The sequence below is a fragment of the Panthera tigris genome, chromosome A3 (assembly GCF_018350195.1).
Source record: "Panthera tigris isolate Pti1 chromosome A3, P.tigris_Pti1_mat1.1, whole genome shotgun sequence".
Classification (NCBI taxonomy): Eukaryota; Metazoa; Chordata; class Mammalia; order Carnivora; family Felidae; genus Panthera; species Panthera tigris.
Window position 1 is genome coordinate 88,232,566 of NC_056662.1, and position 19,138 is coordinate 88,251,703.

Here is a 19,138-nt window from a genome sequence, read left to right on the forward strand (position 1 = left end):
ACTTTTATATTTGTTTTTTTTCAGAATACAGTGAAAGAGACTGTACAAAAGAGGTGAAAGTTAAATATTTAGAAGGAGGCTTTCAAATAATAATCATACTTTGTAATTGTCTGTAAAATAAATATGAAGACATCCCCTTAAAGATGAAGAACTGAAGGTTAAGAGTGGTTATGGATTTGTCTAAGGGTGCACAGAGAATTTGAACAGAATCCTGAACATGTATGTCTCAATTTTACATGATATTAAATAATAATATATTAAAAACAATAGATTGGCTTCTGAAGAAATTAGTATGTAATCCTGAAGTGCTGAATATAAGATTATATCCACCCTGGCAGTTTCTAATATAAAACAGGAAGTTTCCAATGTAATACAGTTTGAGCCAGCTGAAATGATACCCTGACATGCTTGGGAGAGAAGAAAACACGAGTCTTTCAGATTCTTCAAGTGGAAAAGTTTTCTGAGTTGCCAAAATCCAGAGGGTCAAATTTCCCTGGCTTTTCTAATGACAATGCCACTTTTCTTTTCACAGCACACACAGAGGGGGGAAAAAGGGAATTCTAAAGAAGCCCCTAAATATTTAGATGAAGATAATTCATGCAGTATCTATTAAGGGCCTCTTATAGGTATAACATACATTTCAATAGTATAGATAAGAGAAGCAGATAGATATATCATCATTCATTAGATTCATTTCCTCTCTATTTTGCCTGCTCCCGAAAAGTGTTTTGGGGTTTCATGATAGAGGATATGTGTATAATAATGTTTTCTATACGGAAATAGAAAAGACACAATACAATCGTATGACTATTCTCTAGATATTTAAAGAACGTGACTTCCAGGAGGAGAGAAAGGTAAACATCTCAAGAGACTTAAACTAGGTGTAAAGGGATGAAATTAGGCAAAGGAAAATTCACTATAAACAGAATGTTTTTCTGATTTTTCCTAAGTTTCTACTTGTGAACTAAATTCCCCCAGGAAGAATGTTTGCAGTCAGGTGAAGAGAATGTTCTTTTTGTGCTATTCTACAGAGGATAAACCTGCAGAAAGAAAGACAAGAGATGAACAAAATTATCTAAGAGAGATTTTTTACCTCTAAATTTATCCTCTAAAATTAACTGTAGTTTGAAGAAGTATGCAAGTAATACGAAAACACATTCTCAGTGAAAGAAGGCAATCAAATAAAAGTTTCTTCCTTCTGCAAACTCTTTCTTCTTCAAGATGGAGGGGTGATCTCATTGTTAACATGCACAATATCGATAGATATCTGCATATAGATAGGAAGTTTTACTTTAAGTATTGTTTGGTGACTTATCTTTTTAAACTTCCTATGTCTTGGAGATCTTTACATGCTGGTATATATATACTGTCTCCACCTTTTTTCTTTTTTTAAGTTTATTTATTTATTTTGAGAGAGAGACAGCACAAGTGAGAGAGGACAGAGAGAAAGGAGCCCAAGCAGGCTCCACACTGTGAGTGCAGAGCCCAACATGGGGCTCGCACCCACAAACTGCGAGATCAAGACCTGAGCCAAAAATCAAGAGTCAGACACTTAACTGACTGAGCCACCCAGGCACCCCTCCCTCCCCCTTTTTAAGGGATGTGTAATATACCAAGTGTGAATGGCCCATAATTTAGTCATTCTCCTACCAATGGATATTTAGGTTTGTTCTACTTTCTCCCTGTTACACATAGTAGTATAATGAATTTTTTAAAATTTGTTTTGATGTCTATTTGTGAGAGAGAGAGAGAGAGAGAGAGAGAGAGAGAGAGAGAGCACAGGTTGGGAGGGGCAGAGAGAGAGGGAGACACAGTATTCAAAGCAGGCTCCAGGTTCTGAGCTGTCAGCACAGAGCCTGACATGGGGCTCTATCTCACAAACCGTGATATCATGATGTGAGCCAAAGTTGGACGCTTAACTGACTGAGCCACCCAGCCACCCCAATGTTTATTTGTTTTTGAGAGATAGAGAGGGAGGGAGAGAGTGAGCGCACAAGCAGGGGAAGGGCAGAGAGAGGGAGACACAGAATCTGAGGCAGGCTCCAGGCTCTGAGCTGTCAGCACAGAGCCCAACGCAGGGCCCAAACCCGCAAACCGTGAGATCATGACCTGAGCTGAAGTCGGTCACTTAACCAACTGAGCCACCCAGGCACTCCTATAATGAATATTTTATATTTGTATTCTTGTACACATGTGAGAGGTAAAATTATTAGAGATAAAATGGAAGGTGTAATTTAAAATAATGATAGTTATTGCCAAACTGTCCTCAAACACACTGCACCAATTTGTACCCCATTTGATAGCTTCAAATAGTATCAGATTCTTCTCTTCTTTTTTCAACAGTAGATATTATACATTCAAAATTTTTTTATTAATTTGATAGTTGAAAAATGATACCTCATTATTATTTTAATTTCCCTTAATAGTGAAGGTAAGTATCTTTTTATTCGGGGAAGAGCAATTTTAGTTTTTATTTTCCCAACTATCTGTTGATATGATATGCTTTGATCATTTTTCTGCTGGTTGTTAGTTTTTTTTCTTATTGAGTCCTTAGAGTTTTTTATATATTCTGGATATTAATCATTATTCCATTACAGATACTGCCATTATTCTCTCGGACTGTGATTTAACTTTGTTTATGCTGTCTTCTATCATATTAAAGTCTTAAATCTTGTCAATCTTATTTTATGGCCTTAGATTTTGTATTTTAGTTAGTAAGTCTTTTCCTACTATAAGAGCATAAAAATATTCTCCTATTTTTCTTTTAATACTTTTAATGTTTAGGTTTTCAATACATTTGAAATTTATTTATGGGCATGGTATAAAGCAGGGATATAATTTAAGTTTTTCCCCAAAGAGATAGTAAATTGTCTCTGCACAACTTACTAATATTTTCCTGACTGATTTGAAATTGCCCCTTTATCATAAATAAGCAAAATTCCCATGGGTCTATTTTTTCCTAGTGTGCTACTTTATTCTTGCCCCAAAATCATAATTTTTAATTTATAGCTTTATATGATGTTTGATATTGAGTGGTGAAAATATCCCCTTGGTATACAGGCAGGACTGCAGTGGTTAAGAACAGGGGCTGAAATCAGACTATGGTAAGATCCCAGCTGCGTTATTTACTAGTTTGGGTGTTACTAACCTTGTTATTTACTAACCTTGGGCAGGTTACTTAATCGCTCTGTATTGTTCTAGTAGACATGATCTGAAAAATGATGATACTACTACCCATTCCTACATTTTACTATTTGGAGTATTAGATGAGTAAACACACGTAAGGTACTTAAACCACTACCCGACACATAGTAAGGATTCTAATACGATAGCTATTCTTAAAAATCTTCTTCTTTATTCTCACATATTATATCTTCCACAGAAGTTTGAGAATCAGCCTATTAATTTTCATAAAAACAGTTCCACAGGGTCTTTGGTATCCCACTGACTGCATGGATTAGTTTCGAGGAGAAAATATTGCCAAAATTCCTTCATCTTCCAATCCAGGAACATGGTGTAGCTCTCCATTTATACTTCTTTTATATCCTTTCACAAAGTTTCATATTTTTTTCCTATAGATGCTGTACATTTCTAGTTAGGTTTATTCCCAGGAATTCTATTGATTTTGTTCTTATTATAAATGAGATTTTTTTCCTCTATTGATATTTGCTGTTATGTAGGAAAGCTATGTGTTTTAGTACATTAATTTTATGTCTGGCCATCTTGCTGACCATATTTTATCAGTACATAGGCATATCTTGTTTTATTGTGCTTCACTTTCTTGCACGTCAGAGACATTGTGTTTCCTACAAATTGAAAGTTTTTGGCAACCCTGATGTCAAGCAAGTCTATAGGCACCATTTTCCAAAGCATTTACTCACTGCATGTCTCTAGGTCTCATCTTGGTAGTTCTCGCACTATTTCAAACTTTTTCATCATTATTATATTTGTTATGGTGATCTGTAATCAGTGGTTATGACTGATTGAATGCTCAGATGATGGTTAGCATTTTTTTTTAGCAATTAAGTATTTTTTTAAATAAGGTTAACAAATACTTTTAACATACTTTTTTTTAGACAAGGCTATTGCATACTTAATAGACTATGATACAGTCTGAACATAACTTTTATATGTTCTGGGAAACAAAAAAATTCATTTGACTCGCTTTATTGAGAAATTTACTTTTATGTGGAGGTCCGGAACTGACCCTGCAGTATCTCCAATGTATGCCTATGTTGTTTGTCGGACAATTTACTTGAAGTTTTTAGGCTGAGGATGATACAATCTGTTAATAAAGACAGCTGTGTTTCTTCCTTTCCAATATTTTTTGGTATTAGTCAAAAACACTGAGGAAAAAATGTCATTTCTCCCTGTCTTTTGGTTGAGTGGCAATAGTCACAGGGTGATGGATACTTCACTAGAATTCTGCTCCATTTAATACTGCATGGCTCAGACAAAAACACAAAAACAACAATAAGAAACATACATAGTGCTTACTATATGATAGGTGTTCTTTTTTTTATGTTTGTTTGTTTAGAGAAAGGGGGGGAGAGAGAGAGAGAGAGAGAGAAAGGGAGAGAGAGAATGTGTGTTAGGGAGGGGCAGAGAGAGAGAGGGATGGAAGAGAATCCCAAGCAGGCTCCACACTGTGGAGATCATGAGCTGAGCTGAAACCAAGAGTCAGACACTTAACCTGGATTGAGCCACCCAGGCACCTCAGCTATGTACTCTTCTAAGTGCTTTAAATATATTGACTTATTCATATGTTTTCACTCATATGTGGATCCTGAGAAACTTAACAGAAGACCATGGGGGAGGGGAAGGGGGAAAAAAAAGTTACAGAGAGGGAGGGAGGCAAACCATAAGAGACACTTAAATACTGAGAACAGACTGAGGGTTGATGGGGGGTGGGGGAGAGGGGAAAGTCGGTGATGGGCATTGAAGAGGGCACCTGTTAGGATGAGCACTGGGTGTTGTATGGAAACCAATTTGACAATAAATTATATATATATATGTGTATATATATATATATATGTATATATATATGTATATGTATGTATATATATACATATATATATATAACATATATATACACACATATGTTGACTTATTTAATCCTCACAACCTCATAAGGGATAACTGGAATTAATCTCCCCAGATAGGACTCTGGTTGGAAAGAGATTCTGACAGTTTTCCCTCAAAGGAACTTTGTGATCTGTTAGTTATATCTAAACACCCCCACCCACGGCAAGTTCAGCAGAGTGCCACTTGTCCTTTAACCCCAAAGCTCCTTCATTTCCAAGTAAGCGGGACCAAATCAGTTTGAGCCCGAAAACCTCACTCTTACTCAATCAAAATAAAAACAAGGCCCATAAGAATCTACTTTGACTTTCACAGCCACGTGGACCAAGAGTTGCTCTGAGCAAATCCTTGAAAATCCTTAGCATTAAAGAAACCTCTCAAGGTCATACACAACCCAATTCTGACTGTCAGGGAAGTCAGATGTTAGAAAAATTAGGCTGTATTTCTGGCTCTGTGTTCTTAAGAAAATTTAATTAAAAAATAATTTTTAATATATCCTTCCTGACCTTTCTTTTAGTAATATCACAGATGATGTGTTATGACCTACTTTCTGTCAACAATACGTTGTGACCAACTGAACTGTAAATAAACGCAGATGTGCATCGTCATTTTTTAACAAGTTCATCATAGTCTGTGGTTTGAATACATCATTTTTTAAAAGCACAGTGATTACTATGTACTAGGCACTATTCTAGGTGCTTTATAAATACCAGTTCACTTAATCCTCATTACATCTGGGGTGCGTACCACAGCATACCATATGGCATGCGTGTATCATGATTTACTTAATCAGATTAAACATATCAAATTCAGATTTGATTTAATTAAAAATTTAAGCAAATTGCTCCAAAGTCTGGTCATTATAAACAACACTGTAACAAAGTCCATGGTACATACGCCCTTGGACAGCTGTGCCACTATTTCCATAGACCAAATTAAATAGGTGCCTTTTCAATAGCTGAACACTAGCTGATTCAAACTATCCCAAGAAGCCAGTGAAATAAAAGGATCAGAATTCCAGGGCTCAGAACTTCTGTTCTAGTTTAGATAGCACATGACTAGGGCCTCCGTCCTGTCTTGTTCTCCTGTTCCAAAAGGGGGAGCAAGCAGCATGGTCCCAGAGTCCTAAAACTCCTGAACACATTTTTCTCCCTGGGGAGAGATGAAAGAAAGGAGGAACCCTTTTCACCCTTAATAGGCTGATCCAGATTAAGGCAGCTCCCAAGATATATTCATATATATTACCCATTTAAACTAATTCATGTATCATGAAAATATATACCTTTATAATCCAATATCCTCATTACACAGTTGATAAAACTGAGTCATACGTGACTTCACCTGAAATAACTCCCCAAACTCTACACATGCTTCATAACATCTGCATTGTTATCTTCGCCATTACAAAAATACATTTATAGGGGCGTCTGGGTGGCTCAGCCGGTTGGGTGTCTGACTTCGGCTCAGGTCACGTTCTCGTGGTTCATGAGTTCGAGTTCCGCATCAGGCTCTGTGCTTACAGCTCAGAGCCTGGAGCCTGCTTCAGATTCTGTGTCTCCCTCTCTCCTTTCCCCTCCGCTGTTCACACTCTGTTTCTCTCTCAAAAATAAATAAAGATTAAAAAAAAACCCTCAAGAATACATTTGTATATAATGATGTCATTATGGATAAGCCATTTTTCTGCTCTTCTATTTTTTTTAAGTAGGCTCCATGACCAACGTGGGGCTTGAACTAATGACCCTGAGATCAAGAGTCACACGCTCTACTGACGGAGCCCACCAGGAGTTCCTCTGATCTTCTATTTTTTACCACTACTTTGCTGTACTTTTTGTATGTATTGTGCTCCTTACATGCATGAACGTGGTCCACAAATACGTGATTTTAATTAGAACATTATGATTAACATCCAACAAACAGTTTAACTCTTCTCAACTGTTAGATATTTGTACTGTTTTTTGTTTTGTTTTTGTTTTTAATCAAAAGTAGTAGCTACAAATACTTTAAGTTTTAACCCCTCTTCTCCCCTTTAGCCCCTTTGGGTAATTTTATAAATATAAAAAAGTATTTTTAGATAAAAACTTAGTGGTTAGCTTTATGATCTTTGTTGTATACTGCTAAACTCTTCTCCAGAAAGACTGGCAATTTGTTCAGTTACATCTAAGCCTGCATGTTCAAAAATTCTGTCTCTTATAATTGGTAGTGAGTTGCCATTTGCTCTCAATCTCTACAATTCTGGGAAAACATGTTAACATTTCCTAATTACTAGCTAGGAATTTCAATATAATTCTATTAAAGTTGAATTCTATTTAAGATATTTGCATCTGTGTTTATAAATGAGATTATTATCACTTCATGTTTTAGGTGCTCACTTTAGTGCACATTTTAGGATCAGGACCATATTGAAGTTATCTCTCATAATAAACAAAGGAGCCTCTTAGTTTATGTTCCCAAGTCTGTGATAGCCCTCCTTCAATCCCTCCACATTACAATTAGAATGACCTTTTAAAAACTCAAGTCTCATCATATCCTTTTCTTAAAATCTTTAATGGCTTCCCATTACTTTTACGATATAGTCTAAAACCCTAACTTGGTCTATATGGTTCTGGAACATCTGGCCATGCATGCCTCACCCTCTTCTGCTTTGGAGTCATCATGCATTCACCATGGGACTTCCACTCCCTCCCCCAGCTAAATTTTACTGAGCTACTCTTAAATGTCACTAACATCTAGGTTAAAGCTCCCTCATTACCCAGCTCACTTTATTCAAAATTACTCATTCAATGTCTGATCTCTCTGGTAAAGTGTAGAAAACTCTGCAAGAGCAACCCCCAACTCCCGTTTTTTTCTTCAGGCCAGAAGTAAGTAGGCATTCTTTACCTTAGGAATTCAAGAGCCTGGTGCTGTATATACTGTTCTCCTATTAGAATACATGCCAAGGATAAGGATCAGTTCTTTTATATGTTTCCACCCAAAGTTTGGCACAGTGCCTTGGGCTTAATTAAAAGTTCAGTGGATTTAGGGGTGCCTGGGTGGCTCAGTTAAGTGTCCAACTTCAGCTCAGGACATGATCTCACAGTTCATGAGTTCAAGCCCCGCGTCGGGCTCTGTGCTGACAGCTCAGAGCCTGGAGCCTTCTTCAGATACTGTGTCTTCCTCTCTCTCTGAAATCCCCCACCCTGCTCATGCTTTGTCTCTCTCTCTCTCTCTGTCTCTCTCTCTCAAAAATAAACAAACATTAAAAAAAATTTGTTTTTTAAGTTCAATGTATTTATATCAACATGTACTCTAGAGGAGTAATACAAAGTTAATAACAATAAAGTTTGTGTCTGGCAGATACTCCTTAATGTTTTAACATAAAACATTATATAAAACATAACATATATGCTTACAAAATAGAATATAAACTACAGGAGAAAATCTTCCACCATAAAGACATAGTCATCCTGACTCCCAGAGTCCATTGTTGAAATTCATCACAACTGCTGAGTTAAAATAGTCGACTCATTTGAGAGCTTTATACACCGGAATGCATAAAGTCCTTAAAATACTCTGAAGTGAAAAAGTCTCCTGTGAAGAGACCTCAAAGAAGGGAAATTCAACAAACACCACAACACCTAAATATCTTCTGCTTTTACCTTTTACTTCCTCAAGGAAATGCGCATGTGTCTCCTGTATATGCCCAACCAGAACTAGCAACCCTAAACACTACCTCCTTTCTACAATAGTGGATCACTTCTGGAACCATCTCAGGCTTGGCTTCTCATGTTTTATGGCATTAGTAATTTCCAAAATCAACACTCGTTTACTGTAGATATACTGAGAGCCTAAGCCAAGAGTCCTAAGAAAGGTGGAAGAGGGACAACTATGCAATAAATAAGTGATGGAGTGGCGGCAGAAGCGGTAAGTAACAAGGAACACGTTAAAGTACAATGACCTTGCTAACGGAGTCTGCTTCTAAGAGGACATCTATAAAAGAGAATAAAAGTAGTGTCTACCTCACAGAGGTGTTGGAAGGATTAAGTGAGTTAATTCACATAAAGCTCTTAGGGCATGTAACTGTTATTGCTTTCTTTTTCCTATCTCTCATTAGGCTGCTGGAACTTAAGGGTTTAAGTAAATGAAAACAATCGGTCGGTATTCTGGGCCAAGAGGAGACCTCGTTTATTCACGGTTGATGACAGTTTCCATATATGTACATTTCTAGGGAGGTTCCTAATATCCCAACATTATTACTTTCCTCTATTGTAATAGGCAGGCAGTTCTTCACAATATCTAAACTACTTCAGATAGATTTTTATATCTAGTTCTTCTTTTTATTAGCGGGAAAAGAAAGGTGTTTTCTATAAATGAAGATGATGGCTATAAATGCATTAGGAAATTACTGAAAACAATTTTTTATTATCATAAGCAAAAAATAACTTCTACTAACATTAAAAGATGGTAAATCTGATGGAAAAGAGAGTAATTAAAAACCTTAGGAAATAAGTCTTCTCAAGCAGAATTATGAAAAATTAAAGGAAAGCCTTATGCTCTGAACTGAATAATTGCGTCCCTCCCAGATTCACATGTTGAAATCCTGATCCTCAATGTGATAGTATTAGGAAGCGGAGCCGTTGGGAGTGATTGGGTCATGAGGGTGGAGCTCTAATGAATGGGATTAATGCCCTTATAAAGCAGACTCGGGAGAGCTCTCTCACACCTTTCGCTAAGTGAGGACACAGCAAGATGACCATCAATGAGCCAGGAAGTGGGCCCTCACTAGACACCAAATCTTCCAGTGCCTTGATTTTGAACTTCCCAGCCTTCAGAACTGTGAGAAATAAATGTTTGTTGGTTAAGCCATCCAGTCTGTGGTATTTTTTTGATAGCAGCCCTAACAGACTAAGACTCCCTCTGACCAAGGGGTGATGTTTACATTCTACAGCCACACAAAACTGCCCTGAAGCTTTCCTGCTTTCATTTTTCTCTATTTCTGTGACTGATGCAAACGGCCACACAACAAAATTTTCTATAGGAGGAAAGAGACACAGAAGAAACAGATAGGAAAGGGAACTTGGATGGAGGAGAGAATGATCCGGCTACTACCGGGGATTCATTCGGTTCCCACCATTTGGTGCCAAGTTAACGATAAATACTTCTCATTTCTTCTGACACTTTGTCTTCCAGTTAATCTCTGTTTACATACTCCTCACTAAAACGGACTTATGGAAAATTAGTCTAAACACACATCCTAACAAATATTTTTGGTTCCTGCCTAGTTTACTCCCTAATCCGACCTTCTAAATAAAAGCAGCTAGATGCTATGTCATGATAGTACCCAAGTTAAATCCCATTCTTGGAGCATTTCCCTACATGCTATAAAATCTGCACCCATGTATATTCCAATATCTTTAACAATATCACTTATTCTAAGACTTCCAAAATTCTTCCACTCCTTGATCCTAGTTCTGCACCCGCATGTGCACATGTAGGTGTGTGGGCACCCCGCCTCCTCCACGCACACACACGCACTGACCACTCCTTAGCATTTCTGGATCATCAAAAGCGAAACTTAATTTACCATTTCAACTATTTTAAAGTGTACAATTTAATGGTACCAAGTACCTCCACAATGTTGTACAATAACTACTACTATCTAGTAATAGAACTTTTTCGTCACCTCAAAGGAAAACCCACATCCATTAAGCAGTCCCTCCTCATTCCCCTGTCCCTGACAACCACTAATCTGCTTTCTGTCTCTATAAATTCACTTACTTTGGATATTTCAGATACATGGAATTACAGACTCTGTGGCCTACTGCATCGGAATACTGTCGTTTCAAAGTTCATCCATGTTGTACCCGGTATTATTACTTCATTCCTTTTTAGGGCCAAACAATATTCCATTGTACGTATACAGCACCTTTTGTGTATCCATTCATTAGTTGATGGAATCTGGGTTGTTTCCCCTTTTGACTATGGTAAATAGTGTTATTCTTTGACTATTCAAGTACAGGTTTTTGTTTGAATCCCTATTTTCAATTCGTTTGAGTACGTACCAGAAATGGGATTGCTGGGTCATATGATAGTCTGTTTAACTGTTTGAAGAATCACCAAACTGTTTTCCACAGAGGCAGCACCACTTTACATTTCCGCCAGCAAGGTGCAAGGTTTTAATTTTTCTACATCTGCACCAACGTTTGTTCTCTTTTCATTTTATTGATTACAGCCATCCTAGTGGATGCAGAGTGGTATTGCGCTATGGTTTTAATTCACATTTCTGAAGATGTTGTATACACTTTTGGGGGAAATGTCTATTTAAATCCGTTGCCCACTTTTAAACTGGGTAATTTGTCTTTTTATTTTTGAGACATAAATTTATAGTATTCTTCTGAATACTAGTCCCTTGTATTATGTCCAAGGTAATACCTCCTATTGGATCCGCTGTCTTTCACTTTCGTGATAGTGTCTTTAGAAACAAAAAAGTCTTAATTGTGATGGAAGTCCAATTTATCTATTTTTTTCTGTTGTTGCTAGTTTCTTTGATGTTGTAGCTAAGTATGGTGCTTCTTTTGACAGCTAAAATATATCAGTGTTGGCTTTAATTTTTACAATAGTAATCACTATCATATATTCAATTGTATAGTAAGCCAGGCACTTTACATGTGCCATCTCATTCTTCCCCCTACTCCAAGCTAGGCGGTATTATAGCTATTTTCTAGAAGAAAAAAAAGTTCAAGAAGATTATTTTCTCAAAGTCATTCAGTAGGATATGATAGAGGCAAGATTCAAACTCAGCTTTGTCTAAACATACAGATCACACTCTTTTTTTCCCTCTACTGCAATGTATTATTGAATAGCATATGCAAAGTTTTTGGCTTTGGCAACAAAACACGTAATGTACGTTGTGTTAGTTTTCTATTGCGTCCATTACAAATCACCACAAATTTAGTGACTTAAGCAACACACATTTATCGTCTCACAGTTCTGTAAAGCAGAAGTACACCATGGTCTCCCCCCACCCGGCTAAAATCAAGGTGTTGGGAGGGTTGCATTCCTTTCTGGAGGCTCTAGGGGAGGATTCGTTTCTGTGTTCATGTAGGTTGTTGACAATTCAGTTTCTTGCGGGCACAGGACTGAGATCCCCATTTGTTTGCTGGCTGTCAGCTGAGGGTCATTCCTAGCCTCTAGAGGCCACCCATACTCTTTGGCTCATGGCCTCCTTCTAGCTTCAAAACCAGCGAGGTAGGTCAAACCCCTCTCACACTTTGAATCTCATCTCTCATCTCACACTTTTTCTTCCATCTCATCTCTCTGATCCACTCTTCTGCCTCCCTCTTCTGCTTTTAAGGACTCATGAGATTAGACTGCATTTACCCAGATAATCCAGGATTATCTCCTCCTCTCAAAGTCCTCAACATCCTATTTGTGAAGTCTCTTTTGTCCTACAGGTAGCATTAGTCACAGGTGCCAGGGATTAAGACGTGGCCATCTCTGGGAGAGCAGGGCATTATTCTCTCTCTCACACACACACACACATTTTTCTTTCCTGAGCTGGGCAGAATATGGAGAGTAGGAAGAACAGAGGACTCACAGAACTGAGGGAACCTTGAAGTACGATATTAAGAAATGGATAGAAAAAAAGAACCTCTCCTCACCTCCCCATCTTCCCCCGGAAAAAAAGAGCCTGAGAAGAAGCAATCAAAGAGGTAGTTCCAAAGGGACACTGATCTTGAAGATGCTTATGTGAAGTTTTGCCTGTTCATGACTTACTGATTTCCTCTTTTTAACCTGGAAATAATTTTCTCAAAACTCTTTTGCCTAGTCTTTTACATCCTCCTAATCCAGTCATCTTTCATGGTGCTTCTACTTGGGCAGTGACCACACAAATGTCAATTTTGCACATAATATCCTGAAATACCTCAGAACACTCAGCCAATGAATTGCTAAATTGGCTGAACATTCAGAGACTTCTTTTCCAGGAACATCTTGCTCTAGGCAATAGAATAATAGATCATTGCTAGAACTCCCTAAAGCAAGGTAGCTGTGGAAAGCTGTAATAGCTAGATGGCAGTTCCACGGGGATAAGCAAGATCCTTACCTCAGGTTTTCAAGAAAAGAAAGCAAGCAGGGAGAGTCCTGACATCAATATTGTTTTTTTCCAACAGAGTCAAATAAATTCTATGAGACATAGACATGTGGATTGATAAATATTAATTTAACTAAAGGAATTGGGTAGATCCTGTGTTATAAACTGAGGATCATCAGTGATAGGAAAGCTAAAACTCTTCCTATTAAATAAATGTTATCTTCTAAAACTGAAATAAAGGGATTCTAAGCAAGTACCTATAAGAAATTAAGGAAGAAACCATCTTGAAAAAGGGCCAGTCTAAAGCCAGTAAAGATGATCCACAATCACAGAACATAAGACATCAAAGGGAACATGAATATTATCTAACCTAATTTTTTCATTTTACACGGGAGAAATTAAAATGTAAGGAAGAGACTTTCCCAGGATAACCTAGTTTCTGGCATCATCACATATATTCTGACTTCCCCTCAACGTTCTCCATCTTGGGGTAGTGAACAGGAGGTGGCTCTACTATTAGTCCCCAAATTGGATTCTAATCTGTCAGGCACTCTATTCTGGGGCCTCAAGAGGAGGACAAAAATGTGGGTGAAACAATGCCAATCTTTGCCACTGTAAGCAATTTTAGGCTCAGCTCTACCGGAAACTCTGTTCTATCATCTCTGAGCCCTAAGAAGATCTCTTCAATAGTAATAGGGGTTGGCTCCTGAAAAGCAATGAGCTCTACTTCTCTCCCAAAGGTCCGTGCACCTAAAAGATGGTTAAGACAGTACACAACTCAAAATGCAGTATGTGCATAAGAGATTTTAGAAGTATGTGCATATTTATAATTACTACTGGATTCTGGGGGGGAAAATGGGAAAGATGAAGTAGGAAAAAAAGGTTAATGGCTTCACCTCTGCCACATCTGACTTTTTGCCAAGACGTTTTTAGTTCTATTACCATAAACTCATAAAAAGCAGGAGCCACAATAAAGAAATCTCTGAAGCCTATGCCGCTCAGCACATTACAGGATACGACTAACATAAAACCACAACTAGCTTATGCTGTTCCAGACTGGGAAGTTAAAAAAGAAAAAAAAAATCCACATTTCAAGGAGTCAGTTTGGCCCATCTAAGCCTTCCAACCCTAGCATCTATGCAATTAGCCAGTTGCAGATTTAGAGATTAAGTCCTATGATCCCTCTCCAGACAATTTGCTACTTAAGGATAGTGCACAGTTGCCAGCTGCCCTCTGTAAAAGCAGAGGGAGATTTCAGCAGGCTCTATACTCCACAGATCATTCTCCGTTCTCTGGGTTTCTGTGGGCCTGATGCCCACACCAAGAAAGGGGATGAAGGAGAAGGGCACAAGGAAAGCAACAAAAGGTGCCTAATTAGCCCTGGATATCTTAGTTCAGATTTCTCCGCCACTTCTCAGGATGGGCTACTGAATTTGTAGACTCTAATTTTAGATTATACAGTTTTAGTATCTTTGTTTTTTTAATCCAAGATACCGTACTTAAACTCTCACAGTTGCAGGGAAGACTTCTCCTGCCTCTCTCTTCTTGTTTACTGAACTCAGCATCCCAGGTTATCACATTATCATATCACCTGGTATCCCTTGATTTCCCCAACTTTCCGTATATCATCATACCCTACTGACTCTCCTGGAAGAAAAGAGGTGAGTCCATTCATATATAACATTAAAAATCTTCTGTAAAAGTCACAACACACTTTTCCAATCAGGAGTCAATTTTCAGTTTACCAAAACATTCCTCCCCAACTGCTCTGTTGGGTTACTTTGACCATTTTCAAGTGACTTCTGCATTTCTTGGTAAGTTGGGTTGCCTTAAGTTTTACTGCAACTTGTGATCAGACTTTCCCAACTGGCTCACAGTTTTCGTCTCCATACTTAATCCCATCAACATCACTACCATCAACATCATCATCCTGGATGACATGTTTTTAGGAAGGGACATTTATCAGCAAGTCTCCATCAATCTATGTTAGAAGGATACCTACACCCAAGAATATTTTTAGGAAATATCCTTTCTCTATCTTGTTGAAAGGTATACACTTTATATCCAATATGTACAACACAATTTTTAAGCCACGGATCAAAAACTCTCTGAAATCTCTACTTTTAATGGTACATCAGTTACTCTGCAGAACAATTCATATCTAAAAGGCTATTAACCTCTGGGTACTTAAAACTAAGGCAAACATATAGAGATTAAACTTTTTCCCTTTAATGAAAGGCTACCATGTGCTAGGAATTGCTCTAACACTAAAAATAAAACCATTCACAAAACAGGGATGCCTGGGTGACTCAGTCGGTTAAGGTACGACTCTTGGTTTTGGCTTGTGTCATGATCTCGTGGTTCGTGAGTTCGAGCCACACATCAGGCTCTTCACTGACAGTGTGGAGGCTTCTTGGGATTCTCTCTCCCTCTCTCTGCTCCTCCCCCTGCTCACTCTCTCTGTCTCTCTCTAAATAAATAAATAAATAAGTTTTAAAAAATTAAACAAAAAACCACTCACAAAACAGGCAAAATCCACGATTGCGTGAATCATTTTCTAGTGGACAGAAAACAGATTAAACAAGATATGTAAGGTATAAAATATACCAGATGATAAATTTGTTAGAGAAAAATAAGGCAGGGAATAGAGAGTTTTACTCTGGTTTTTGACTGGGTGGTGGGGTTGCAGAGGCAGTGGGAGAGAAAAGCAACAATCTTAAATAGCAAAGGTCTCCATGAGAAGGTGAACTTGAGATGACTTGAATAAAGACCTGAGGAAGATAAAGGAGTAAGCAATATAAATATCTGCAAAAGAGCCTTCTAGGAAGAGACAATATCAGGTACACAGGCCTTGATATGGGAGTGTACCACGTTTGAGAAAGAATATAGATGCTAGCAGAGTGAGAAGAAAAGCAGTACGAGAGGAGGTTAGAGAGTTAAGGGATATGTGTGAGCAAAGATTCTATAGGACCTTGTAGGTCACTGAAAGCACTTTGGCTTTTACTTAGAATGAAATGGGAAACCACTGTGAGGTTTTAGACAGAGAAGTGACATGATCTGACTTTTGCTTTAACTGTTTCATGCTGCTGCCATATTGAGAATGGTCTGTAGAGGAGCAAAGGCACAATCGTGGAGAACAATGAAGAAACTATTGCCAGAAGACAGTGAGAAATAGCTGTTACTTGAGTCCGGAAGGGTGAAATGATAGTTATAAATGGTTGGTTTCTGGATATATTTTGAAGGGAGAGAAAACACAGCTTGCTGAGACTGGGTGTGGGATATGAGAGAAAGAAAGGAGTAAAGGATAACTCCCAGGTTTCTATTTCTAGAAGATCAGAATTGCTCTTCATTGAGATATGGAGGACTGAAGAAAGAACAGATGTTCATGGAGGGGAGGGGGATGAGGACATCAGGGACTTAGTTTTAGAAGGCTTAAATTAAGGTATCATTGATGTACATTATATTAGTTTCAGGTGTACAACATAATGATAAAATATTTGTATATATTACAAAATGATCACCACAATAAGTCTAGGTAACATCACCACCAAACATAGTTACAGAATTTTTTTCTTATTATGTACACTACATCCCTATGATTTATTTATTTTATAACTGGAATTTTGTACCTTTTGACTCCTCTTCCTGCATTTCACCCACTCCCTCCACCCTCAGCCTGTGGCAATCACCAATCTGTTCTCTCTTTCTATGAGCTTGTGGTTTATTGTCATTTGCTTGTTTTAGATTCCACATATAAGGGAGATCATACAGTGTTTGTCTTTGTCTGACTTATTTTACATAGCATAATGCTTTCAAGGTCCATCCATGTTGTTACAAATAGTAAGATTTCATTCTTTCTAATGGCTGAAAAATGTTCTTCTTTACTCATTCCATCCGTCAGTAGATATTTAGATTGTTTCCATATCTTGGTTATTGTAAATAATGCTGCAGTGAACACGGGGGTGCAGATATCTTTTTGAGTTAGTGCTTTTGTTTTCTTTGGACAAACACCCAGAAGTAGAATTGCTGAATCCTATGGTAGTTATGTTTTAAATTTTTTTTGAGGAACTTCCATACTGCTTTCCATACTGGCTGCACCAATTTATATTCCAACAGGAAATGAGGGTTCCCTTTTTTCTACATCCTTGACAACACTTGGTATTTCTTGTCTTTTTGATAACAGCCATTCTAAAAGGTATGAGGTGATATCTCACTGTGGTTTTGATTTCCATTTCCCTGATTAGTGATGTTGAGTATCTTTTTGTGTATCCGTTAGCCATCTGTATGTCTTCTTTGGAAAAATGTCCATCCAGATCCTTTGCCCATTTTTTAAAAAGTATTTCTTTTATTTTTTTTTTATTTTTCTATTTTAGAGAAAGAGAGAGAGAGAGAGAGAGAGAGAGAGAGAGAGAGAGTGCACGAGTGGCAGAAGGAGAGAGAGAGATAGAATCTTAAGCAGGCTCCACACTCAGTGCAGAGCCCGATGCAGGCTTTGATCCCATGACCCTGGGATCATGACCTGAGCCAAAATCAAGAGTTGGACACTCAACCAACTGAGCCACGTAGGCACCCTTCCTCTGCCCATTTTTAAATTGGTTTGGGGATTTTATTGCTATAGAGTTGTATAAATTCTTTATAAATTTTGGATATTAACCCCTTACTGGGTATATAATTTGCAAATATTTTCTCCCATTCAGTAGGTTACCTTATCACTTTGTTGAAGGTTTCCTCTGCTGTGCAGAAGCTTTGTAGCTTGAGGTATTCCTACTTGTTTATTTTTGTTTTAATTGCCTTTGCTTTTGGTGATGAATTAAAAAAATCATTGCAAAAACTGATGTCAAAGTTCACTCAACTATGTTTTCTTCTAGGTGTTTTACGGTTTCAGGTCTTATGTTCAAGTCTTTAGTCCATTTTGAGTTAATATTTGTGTATGGTGTAAGACAGTGGTCCAGTTTTACCCTTGTGCATGTAGCTGTCCAGCTTTCCCAACATTATTAATTAAAGATACTTTCCCCATTGTATATTCTTGGCTCCTTTGTTGTAAATTAATTGGCCATATATGCAGGGGCTTATTTCTGGGCTCTCTATTCTGTTCCATTGATCTATGTGCCTGTTTTTATACCAGTGCAATCCTGTTTTTATTAGCATAGCATTGTAATAAATTTGAAATTAGAACATTTTAAGCTATAATAAAATACAACACATTAAGAGTTTTTTATTATCATCCATGATGAAGATAAGCATATTTCTGGCATGAAGAATGAGGCCATGTTACATGTTGAACACTTTAATCACTTTCATTCAACCTTCCTCACTTTCTCACCAGGAGTTACTTGTAAACTGCTCTGGATGTCAATCCTAGAAAGATTTCAATATCTTGAAATGGTTTCAGAGTTTGAATTGACATTCTGGCCTAATTTTGGAGCTCCACTAGTAGGCCACATATGTCTCAGAGGGATACAACAAGGCTGAAATTCTGGATGAACTCCAAGGATGGATTTTCATTGAGAAAATGGCCCCCATTTGGGAATAGAAATAGAAAGGCAACACCTGACACCTGACACGGGTGCTCACCAGCGTTGGAAGAATATGATCAAGTGTTTCATCTGAGAAGTCATCTCCTGTTGAAGCAGTAAGAATAATTTATCAGGTGAGGAGCTATTTTCCTTCCTGGCACGAAGCATCTAGCTGCACAATGCTCTTCCTAGGTAGCCTTTCCTCACGGTTCTCACTAGAGAAGACCTCACGCACTAGGTACGGGAGATTACCAGTGAGCCTATCCTTTCCCCGTATCGAGTCCTGCCTTCCCCAGGGCTGTGACTCCTGCACTTCATTTAATGAGATTAAAGTGAAAATTAAGAGCACATGGTGGGAGAAAAATGATGAGTACTATTTATTTAAGGGAGTTTGAGGATAAATATTATTCAGAAACTCCATCTAATTCCATTTACTTCAGAAATGCCACAAACAATATTAGGTCAATGCATT

At 37.8% G+C, this 19,138-nt stretch overlaps 1 protein-coding gene across 10 annotated transcripts in view; it reads right to left on the reverse strand.

The window, feature by feature from the left end:
* Nucleotides 1–19,138, reverse strand: part of EXOC6B (exocyst complex component 6B) — a 605,784-nt gene that overhangs the window by 117,315 nt on the left and 469,331 nt on the right. Inside the window, exon 22 of one of the 10 annotated variants that reach the window (XM_042981712.1) lies at nt 18,214–18,771. The exons of the other annotated variants lie outside the window; for them this stretch is intronic. Coding sequence (XP_042837646.1) covers nt 18,721–18,771 — 51 coding nt within the window. The 3' untranslated portion in view covers nt 18,214–18,720. Of the gene's footprint in view, nt 1–18,213; nt 18,772–19,138 lie in introns of those variants that run through there. 10 annotated transcript variants of the gene reach the window in all.